The sequence below is a fragment of the Glycine soja genome, chromosome 11, assembly GCF_004193775.1.
Source record: "Glycine soja cultivar W05 chromosome 11, ASM419377v2, whole genome shotgun sequence".
Taxonomy (NCBI): domain Eukaryota; kingdom Viridiplantae; phylum Streptophyta; class Magnoliopsida; order Fabales; family Fabaceae; genus Glycine; species Glycine soja.
This window is the reverse complement of record NC_041012.1, coordinates 5,186,227-5,196,942: the sequence shown is the minus strand read 5'-3', so window position 1 is coordinate 5,196,942 and position 10,716 is coordinate 5,186,227. Positions and strand designations below refer to the sequence as shown.

At 31.7% G+C, this 10,716-nt stretch overlaps 1 protein-coding gene across 2 annotated transcripts; it reads left to right on the top strand.

Annotated features, from left to right (window-relative positions):
• Positions 1 to 1,496: 1,496 nt before the first annotated feature.
• Positions 1,497 to 9,568, top strand: LOC114377520 (nucleolar protein 6-like). 2 transcript variants are annotated; one of them, XM_028336064.1, is made up of 26 exons: positions 1,497 to 1,732; positions 1,815 to 1,976; positions 2,116 to 2,281; positions 2,367 to 2,483; positions 2,575 to 2,705; positions 2,810 to 2,960; positions 3,496 to 3,563; positions 3,884 to 3,982; positions 4,078 to 4,193; positions 4,496 to 4,670; positions 4,765 to 4,875; positions 4,965 to 5,043; positions 5,179 to 5,322; positions 5,419 to 5,532; positions 5,781 to 5,902; positions 5,988 to 6,070; positions 6,153 to 6,277; positions 6,367 to 6,487; positions 6,566 to 6,703; positions 7,039 to 7,135; positions 7,227 to 7,352; positions 7,781 to 7,873; positions 7,976 to 8,081; positions 8,447 to 8,589; positions 8,682 to 8,771; positions 8,892 to 9,568. In XM_028336064.1, exons 1-26 carry the CDS (start codon positions 1,574 to 1,576, stop codon positions 9,003 to 9,005), a joined length of 3,150 nt encoding a protein of 1,049 aa, XP_028191865.1. In that variant the 5' UTR covers positions 1,497 to 1,573; the 3' UTR covers positions 9,006 to 9,568. The 2 variants fall into 2 exon arrangements, with proteins under 2 accessions (XP_028191865.1, XP_028191863.1); XM_028336062.1 differs by having other exon boundaries at positions 8,889 to 9,568.
• The last annotated feature ends 1,148 nt before the right edge of the window (positions 9,569 to 10,716 follow it).

The window sequence follows — 10,716 nt, the reverse complement described above, 5'->3', positions numbered from 1 at the left end:
TTTATGAAAAAAATACAAATTTGATCCCTATAAAATACATTATTGGGAATGAGTGATAATGACCTTCAAATGTAACTAAGTCTCCATTAATTAATTTTCTTATAATGATTAATAATTTTTTTCCCATCCTTTATCTATTTTCTGCCACCAAATAATAGAAAATAATATATATATATATATATATATATATATATATATATATAATATTTTTGTGATAACACTTTTTTACGTAAGAATGTGAAAATAATTAATAATAATTATTAAATTTTGATTAAAAATAATAGGTGGTTGATATTAAAATATTTAAAAATTAAAATTTAATATAATCATTAAATCTTCAAAAAAATTTATCAAATAAATAATGTTGTAATCAATTAATGTTAACCCATTTCACATTCTATTTTCTCATAGATGTTAAAGTTTTGCAAAAAAAAAAAAGAACTAATTGTTAAGAAAATATCAGAATATATTTATTGATAATATAAAATGGAAAATAAAACATATATGATAAAATGATAATTATTTATAATTTTAACCTAACCAATTTTATTACATTCTAATTGTTAATTCTCTTTCTCTGAGCTTGTAAAAACAACATCAACTTGTATGATTCTAATGAATCGTTAATATATATATATATATATATATATATATGCATGTCATAAAAAATTGTATACTATAAGTAGAGAAAAGTAAATATAGTCTTTATTAGGTAAAAACACTGTAGAAAATATGATTTTGTTAATAATTTTTTATAAATAGTTAAAAAAATAAAATAATCAAATAATCTAATTGATTGATTATAGTTAATTAGACAATCATAAAATATGCTAAAATCATCATATTTGTTAAAGATATTATAAACCACAGGATCAATCTATATTTACTATATAGATTTGGAGTATATATTAAGAGATCAAATTAGATCAATCTAATCTTATTCAATTATTATATCATTTAATAATTTTTAATTAATAATATTTTTTAAATCCGTTATTGAATTAAAAATTTCATATACAAAATTTATAGTACTAAAAAATTATTTATTACTTCATTCATACATATTCAAATTAATGTTATATAATTTTAAAAAATATATTAAAATATAAATTATTTAATTTTTAAATTGATAAAAATATATTTTATATCAAATTATATAATAATTAGTTAAATTACGTCAATGTAATTTGATCAAGTTATAAAATAGTATAAAATATATATATATATAGATTTACATACCTCAGTGATAAAAAAAATCCAATCTACTAAACTATGATTGAATTTTTTTATCAGTAAACTATGACTTTTTAAATAAATATTTGCTGTTTTTAAATAAAGATTATTTAAACAATCTACGATTAATAAATATTATTATTTAAAAAATTTATTTTTCTCAAAAATAGACAAAAATAAAAACTTTGATTATAAAATAAACTAATCCATATTCAAAAGATTTGCACAGTCACTTAGTACTATTTAACACGTCAACCGCCATCGTTCTCCCATAAACCCTAAACCCAAACAAGCCGTTATTCATTCTGCCGCGTCTCCACCACACTCACAAGTCACAACCATGGACTCCGACGCTATTGCCAAGGACTCAACAGAGCTAAAGTTGACCGAGCTATTGAAGGAGGTCACCGTAGACCACTCACATCAGTTCTCCAAGCTCGTCGACGACACCGTTTCCGCCATTAAAACCTCCATCGACAAAATCCCCAACGATTTCAAGGTCACTCTTCTATCCGTTTTCCCTATGCTTTGCTTTTCGGTGCATTCAACACTGATCCTTCTCAATGCGCGTGAATTCGCAGGTAACTGCTGATTTAGCATCGCGCTTTGTTACGGACATTGGCGCAGATAAGGTCGAGTTCAAGTTTAAGAAGCCCGCGTTTGTTAAGATTGGTGGAAGTTGCTCCATACAGAGTCTCGCGAAGCCTGAAGTTAATGTCGATCTTATTATCAGGTTACCTAAGGTACTATCATCGGAAAAAAAGAAGAAGAACGATAACCAAACTTATATATATTTTTTAATGTTTAATTTAATTTATCAATGTGAGACTTGCGCTTCGATCGTTTAACTTTTTTTAGTTACCTGTTTTCGCGTTTTGTTAGGAATGCTTCCATGAGAAGGATTATTTGAATTACAGATATCATGCCAAGAGGTGTCTCTATCTCTGCTTGGTGAAGAAGTATTTGGAGAAGTCTCCATCTATTGATAGGGTTGAATGGTCCACTCTGCAGAATGAGGCCAGAAAACCCCTGCTCGTTGTGTATCCAGGTTTGCACTCTGTGTTAGCTTCGAAATTTAATTCTAATGCCTTTTGAAATAATGTTGGTGATGCTAACAACGAAAATAATTGCAGCTGCTAAGCTTGTTGAAGTTCCTGGTTTTTTTGTAAGAATTATTCCATCAGCTAAGGCTATATTTAGCACTGCAAAGTTGAACCTGAAACGCAACAACATTCATAATTTGAGTAATGGTGTGTGTTTACAATACCTTTATTCTGTTTCTCCAAGGCTGTTGCTTCTTTTGATACAGAGTACTGATGATTGATTGTTGATATTATGAAGGGACTTCTCTTCAGGCTACACCAAAGTACAATTCTAGTATTTTGGAAGACATGTTTATAGAGGATGCAGAGTTTATCAACAACTATTATCTTGGATGGAAGGAACTAAAAGAGGCTTTAATCCTGCTTAAGGTTTGATATATGATTTTTTCGGGGGTATTTATGTGTGAGATTCAATGAATGATAATAATCGTACAATGGAACACTGAAACCATTGATTGTCTTCATTGATTTAGGTTTGGGCTCGACAAAGAAGTTCAATATATGTTCACGATTGCCTGAATGGGTTTTTGATTTCTGTCATTTTGGCATATCTTGCTTCTAAGCAACATATTAGCAATTCAATGAAAGCAACTGAAATAATTCGCATCACGTTGAACTTTATTGGTATGTGTATAGACTTTCCATTGCAGTACAGTTCATTTTGTTCAGCTCTTCTGTCATGTTAGTGTACTAAGCTTGGTCTGTTGTGAGAGTAAAGCTGCTCATGTTGGCGAATTATGGCTGTCAACACATATATACTTAGCCAGCATTAATTGTTGTGTAATATGTTGTGCGTGTGATACGAATCCATTTTTTTTATAAAATGCTGCAGGAAACATTTTTTAGCTCTCTTATAAGAGTTTAAAATATTTTTCTTTTAACAAAAATGCTATGGAAAACTACTGTGTTTGACTTTTATTTTCTTGTATTCTCAATGCATTATCATTGTCTCTTCTGTAGTGTATTTGGTTAACAAGTTCTGTAATAAAAACCTTTTATTTTGCATCAAAAGGAAAAAAAACTTTGCTTCCATTTTCAATTTCTTAGTGAACTTGTAGGCAGTTGGCCACTGATGTAAAAATTAGCATAGACTGGGAATGGGGATTTAACATGTATTCCAATAATAAATAGGTATTTATTAATGCTATTGGTTTTGCAGCCACCTCAGAGCTGTGGAGCCGAGGTCTCTACTTTCCAAAGGAAGGCCAGAGCAATATTACAAAAGAGGTCCTGATCTCTACTCTTTTTTTGTTTAATTATTTTTTAGTTTTGTAATTCTATTTTGTGTATCATTTGCATTCATGTTTCATTTATTCTTTGTTCTTTTGTTTTGTTGATTTGGTGGTTGTTTGAAATAATAATTGCTTTTTTTAAAGCACTTTCAAAAAACTCTAAAAAAAGCTATTGTTTCAAAATAAGCTGAACTTAACCCACACTAGATTGGTGCAAATTTTTAAATAAATCACACAATATGTTATGTTCATTACATTGTTTGCTGTTTATTTTTTTCTCTTGCAATATGGTGTGTTCACTATTCCCATTTGCAGCAAAGGATGCAACTTAAAGAGTCATTTCCAGTTGTCATATGTCATCCATCTGGAGGATTCAATTTGGCCTTTCGAATGTCTAGGATTGGTTTTACTCGGGTACTCATGGCCAGCACATCGTGCTTTTTTTAATATTATTAATATTGCAGTACTCATTTTGATTATATACTTATTTTTGGCTCTTCTATATTCAGCTTCAAAATGAGGCTACTTTGACACTTAGGTGCATGGAAAAGTGTAGAGATTGTGGATTTGAGGAAGTTTTTATGACCAAGATTGACTATGCTGTTAAATATGACTATTGTATGAGGTAATGATTCGTTTAATGTTTGTTTGTCATTGGCAATGTTTGAGAGCTTTGCCTCTTGCATAGTGTTACTTTCTTCCCTACTACGTCTTGAAATTTTCAGTGTGCTTTACTCTGTTGTTTATACTGTCATATGTACATTATTTTTCTCTTCTGCTTTTACTTTTCTTCTGGATGATAGATACTTGTCTATCCAGATACTTTATTTTATGATGGGCTATTCTGTCCTTGAATAATTTTCATGATGACTTGCTTCCTGTTATAAAAGCTGTAAGTTTATGTTATCTGATGTTTTGTTCTTATAGAATAAATTTGAAAGGAAAGAAGGAGGTATTTGCATCTGGATTTTGTTTGGACGATGAGTGCTGGAGATCATATGAGGATAAAATACATGGTATTTTATCTAAAGGGTTGAATGATAGAGCACAATTCATTCAAGTTACATGGAGAAATACACATTGCCAGTGGAGTGTGGATGATGTATGATTTCAAGCATGAATTTCAGTATCTCATTTAAAATGTGCTTCATGCTTTGGGTCTTCTGTTCTGTTTCTAACTGAGTTCACAACTTCAGGGCTTGTCGGTACTTGATAAAGTGCCCTTGTTCGTAGGATTTTCAGTGAGTTCTTTGGAGAAAGCATTTAGGATGGTTGATATTGGCCCAAATGCTGAAAGTAAAGAAGAGGTATATTCTTCTGCCCATACCCACTTTTTCATTTTGTTTTCAAATTTGGGTTGCTGTGACCCATGATTTTCACTGATGATTTGAAGCAGGCTCTTGAATTTCGAAAGTTTTGGGGAGAAAAAGCAGATCTTAGAAGATTTAAAGATGGTAGAATTGCAGAAAGCACGGGTAAGGCATATATTGTTACAATTCATTTTTTTTATCTAGTTTGTCTATCTCTGTCTTGTCTTATTTATTGGCTGAGATAAAGTATCTTGATGACTACTAAAATGGTGATGATATTTTCCCTAAAAAAAATTGTAGTGTGGGAAAGTGAACAATGGGCAAGGCATCTTGTTTTAAAAAGAATAATTGATCATGTACTTAGTCGGCATCTTTCTCTATCCAAGGAAAATATTGTAGTTGTTGTGGATCAACTTGATTTCTCTTTGCTTCACGGAGCTGGAGGTAACAAACTTTGTGAATTCTTCCTTTTTTTGGTCTCGTATGCTATATGCTTATCTTATTAACTGCTGTGGTGCTTTTGAAATGATTAATCTACAGATCCTATATCATACTCTGGAAGTTTGCTTGGGGCATTTGATGTTTTATCAAAGCGTTTGCGTCTTATTGAAGACCTCCCTTTGAAGGTGTCTAGTGTACAGCCTTTAGACTCTGGTATTTTACCTTCTTGGACAAATATTTTATTTATTCAAATATAGACTCCTTATAGATTTCCTTGTACCATTTTTCAAGTGATCCATGTCAATGCTGACTAGTGTGTTTTTATTGTTTATTAATAACTCAGTTTTTTTGCAAAAAAGAAAAAAAATAACTAATTAAGTATAAGGGTGTTTAAGTTGTACATGTTGAATCTTATTTAAGCTTGAGCTCTATCAATGTTCTGTGCTTATTGTCATTTACAGCTTTCAGGTTTACATCAGTCTTCCCTCCTGAACCTCATCTTCTAGCAAATGAAAAAAATGAATCTCTCAGACTGAATAAGTTAGTTCCGTCATGCATTCAACCACTGGAAGTTATGATTCAGGTATGGCTTCATGCACCAGTGATGCTCAGTGTCCTGAAGTTTTTACAGACAATTTATGAAGAGCTAACTTCTCTGCCCTTTACAGCTGGAAGGTTCTGGGAACTGGCCAATGGATGAAATCGCAATTGAAAAAACAAAATGTAGTTTCCTTATCCAAATTGGAGTAAGGTAGGGATATAGATTCTTTATTCATTTCAGGATCTTATTCTTTTTCAATATTTAATGTGATATCATAATGTTATCATGGCAGTCTTCAAAAGATGTGGGGGATGACATGTACTGCCACTGAGGATAATGTGGACGTGTTAATGTCTGGATATTTATTTCGTCTAAAAATTTTGCATGAGAGGGGCCTTAGTTTGCTCAACAAGGAAAGTATGTACTTCCATTTCATATAAGATTATGATGATTTAATTGGAGATTTAGCTTCTTAATTTCACTTATCAAACCATTTTAACATGCAGTTGGGAGTGATCAAGCTAAGCGGATTCCTTCTGCTGACAAGAAACTTTTTATCCATAGTCAGCATGCTAACATGATCAATGGATTACAAAGTCGTTATCCAATATTTGGACCAGTAGTTAGGTAAATATTTGAAGATTTCTGCACTCAGCTATATTCCATTTGTAATTTGTAACTCATGTAGACCTTTTATATGTCTAGACTTGCAAAACGATGGGCTGCTTCACATCTATTTTCAGCTTGCCTGTTAGAGGAGGCTGTTGAGCTATTGGTTGCATATCTTTTTCTTAATCCTTTGCCTTATGATGTTCCCTGCTCACGGATCACTGGGTTTTTGAGGTGAGTTTCCTAATCATTGTTACTCATCTAATCAAGCAATCGTAATTTTGACAAGATGAAATGACTACTTAAGCAGTGATTGCTTCAAAATTGCATAACATACTGTCAATTCACTGTAAAATACAATATTATTGCTTAAATCAGACCTGTATTAAGATATGCGGCATTCTCTCACATTTCTAGCCTAGTCATGATCCTCTACATTGAGCCCCTTTCTACCCCTTCTCATATTTCTCTGGCTTCTATCAAATTCTCTTCAGACTCAGCATTTAAATATCAGATTGCTGCATTTAAATATTATAATATCATCTTATGCTTATTGATTTCATTGACAGATTCCTGCGGTTACTCTCACACTATGATTGGACTTTCTCTCCGCTGGTTGTTGACATAAATCATGACTTGAGTCCAAGTGATGAGAAAGAAATAAATGTAAGTTGTGTGTCTGAGTACATGATTAGATAAAAACTTGATGATGTTGGTGTTGGACGTCTTTGCAATTATATTTTGTTTTGATTTTCAGGACAACTTTTTGCTAAAAAGAAAAGGTCAGGGAGAAAATGGACAAAGTGTAGGACCAGCAATGTTCTTAGCTACAGTTTATGATAAAGAATCTGAGGCTTGGACTGGATTATCACCTAGTGGAATGGTTAGTTTCCCTTTAAATTCGTATTAATTTTTAGTCTTCTTAGATTCGTAATGCCTGAGACCTAATGTTTCTTCATTGCATTCCTTACACCTCCAGTTTGTTGTCACATAATTCAAGGAATGTTTTTTACAATAATATAATATAGCTTGGGTTAAATAAAAATAAATTTCCTGCAAGAATGTCCTAAGTAGTTGGGGTTTAGTGAAAGTTGACTGTGCTGATAATATATAGGAAATTTCCACAGTTAGTATTACCCTTAAGTTTTTCATACATAAGTTTTCTGATCTGGTGATGTTTTAACCTTCATGTCTGCATTTTAGCACTGTTTCCTCCAACGATTCTGTTGCATATGCTTCAAGTGTTTGCTAATTTATAATGACATGTTAATTTTGTTGTGATTATTCATCAATATTTATAATTTTTACCAGGAACTTAAAAGGTTAGTTGCATATGCCCGAAGCAGTGCCAATTTGTTGGCAAAACTCACATTTCAGGAAGAGATTGGTCCATATAGGTGGGAGGTGAGTGGAGCACATTTTTCAGTTATTTACTCATTTCAACCTTTAATTTTAGAAGAGATGTCTTTTGAGAGACATAATGAATTTTTCTATTCTTGCTGGCAGTGTCTTTTTAGAACTCCTTTAAACAATTATGATGCAGTAGTTATTCTCCACAAGGACAAACTACCGTATCCCCAAAGGCTTCTCTTCCCATCAGAAGTTAATCATGGTACAATTAGTAGCTGGTAGTTTACTTAATTAAACCTCCCTTAAATGATTCAAGGGTAAGGGGTATATAATTAGTTGGTAGTTATATTTGTAGCAAACCAGTTACATTATTTCATAGTCATAACAGATTTTTCTGTGTGTGGTCAAGTGCGATGCCATCATATAAAATGTTCTAGACCTATTATGAAACAGACAAATGCAGGATGACATTGGTTCAAACTTCATTTGACTAAGAAATTAATTCAACTAATGTTAAAGAACACTAATTATTGATAGTTTGATATTTTAATATTTTACTTTATTTACTTCCCTTTAATGAGTTGTGCTTAATTAATCAAATGATATTCTCATTTGCATTGTTGGCAGGAACACATGTTGCAGAAGGACACGCCAGCAAGTGTTTCCAACCCTTTTTGTTGCCTAAAGATTTGAAGGGCAGGCCAGAGGAACTTAAAAATAAGTTGCTGGTAGATTTTGATCCATCAAAGTGCTTTATCAGAGATTTAAAGGCATGTACAGTGAGAATGATTTGATGTTGAATATAATGTTGTTTTCCCTTTGCACAATATCCTCTTTGCTCATTAGATACTATCATTTGCAGCAAGAATTCTCAACCACATTCCAAGTATGGCATGATTATCTGGGAGGTGATGTTATCGGCCTAACATGGGGAGAGTCATATCCTTCCAAGGTATAGAATTGGCGTTTATATTAGTGGGTTTTTTTGCAAAGTATATTATAAATTCTTAATTTACAAATCTTGGCAAATGGATCTTCTGATCACTGTCTTTTCCTTTCTTCTTTAAAGAAGCGGAAGCGCGAGGATGTAGTTGACCCCTGCAAGGTGTTAAAAGCGGTGGGGGAAGTTGGGAAAGGATTTGTGAGGAGTATATACTTTCTCAAGCCCCCAAAGCTCATGAATTAATGTTGTTTTGGTCATCTTATCAATAAGTATATTGAAAGAGTTTTGCCCCAGTAACTAGCTAATTTATCAATTAGAAAATTTATTAGCATGGAGGAATCAGTCCAATACAGGATCAATGTAGTAGAGCACAAGAGTAGAGTACCATATTGTTGAGGGAAAAGAATTACTGTAGATTGATGTTTATGTATATTCTTGTATATTATTGCCTTCCAACTCCACAAACAGCCCAACAAGGACGAAGAAAAAGTTCCCGATTCTTATTAGTGAAGAAGCTGAAAATATGGCCTACTATATACACGAGATATTTCAATCGAATGTCTTGATACCCTTGATACACATTCAAGATGTCAAAGATTTTTTGCCCGTGCATAGGTGGTGTAGTTATTGTATTGCGGTAATGCTGTTTTAAGCTGAAAACTTTAGAACTCTGCATCTTTAGGGCTTTTGTCCGTCTGAAGTTTGCCAGTACATTAAGGTTTTGAACTGATTATTTTCATCTTCAGGAATGCAGTGACTTGTCGCTGTAACTCAATTTTGAAACTTACTGATGTGTTTTTTTTTTCTCTCCTTTGGTTTATTCGTGCATACTACTGATAGTCCGATACTAGTGGAAGCTAAAGCTTAATATTGGCCAATTCAATATAGTTGTCGCAATGTTAAATGTTTATTAACTTCGTCTCGGATTGTTTGATATTTCGTATCATAAGAATCAGCTGTGTTAGTGTCACTGAAAACAAAAAGGATTGTTTGATAGGTGTGTGTGCATTGCGCATCGATAAAATTTTGCAGTCAGGATAATTTGATAGCAAGCTAAAAAATTACTAGCCCTGTTTGGTTCTTTGCTTGTTGCAAGTCAAATGAGTCAGTTCATTACCCCATTTTCTTTAAAAAATTTGAATTTTTAATTTTAGATCTTTAGGAATTGGAGACAAGTTTGTTATTAAATGTTTGAATTCAAGATTGAGGAAGCGTTTAAAAATTTATTTCCTATCAAACGTCGCGAGAATGTTTAAATCCATATTTTCTTTTAATGTTGTTAAACTTAAATTTTAGGTATTTTTTTTGAACCAGATTCGGTCAAAATTAGATTAGGATCAAAATTTTCAAAATCAATCTGCATTTCTTAGCAGTTCTACAAAACACTTGAAGTTGATTTCTTAAAAAATAAATCAACAGAGATACAATGGCGTTAGTTTCATATACTAAAAAAATTGTGTATTGTTGTAAACAAATTTTTGACTATGTACATCTCTTATATTAGAATAATGATCGCTAATCCTCTCTTCCAACCAAAATAAATGATGACTAATAGTAAATATTAAATTAATTGATCAGTATTTTTTTTATGAGCAATTGATTAGTAATTTACAAGCAACGTATTTCTAACATTTTTTTGTTGGTTACAAGGTATTTCTAACAGTTACTTCTACACCAATAAATTTATTTGAGTTTATGGTTCTGTGAAGTTTTCTATCTTCACACAATTTTTCACGTGACTTAATAATTTCATATATTCATAATTTTCCCCTTTTAGATAATGTTTATATTATATATTATTTTATATTCTCAATTTATTTTAATGATCAATTTTTTTTGTCGTAACGTAATTTCTTTTTATAATTAAAGGTGTGTAGGATAAGTAGAAAAAAAGTTATGGAAGTATTTTTAAAGCATCTTTTTAGAAACTATCTTTTCAACTTGTGAAAAACAC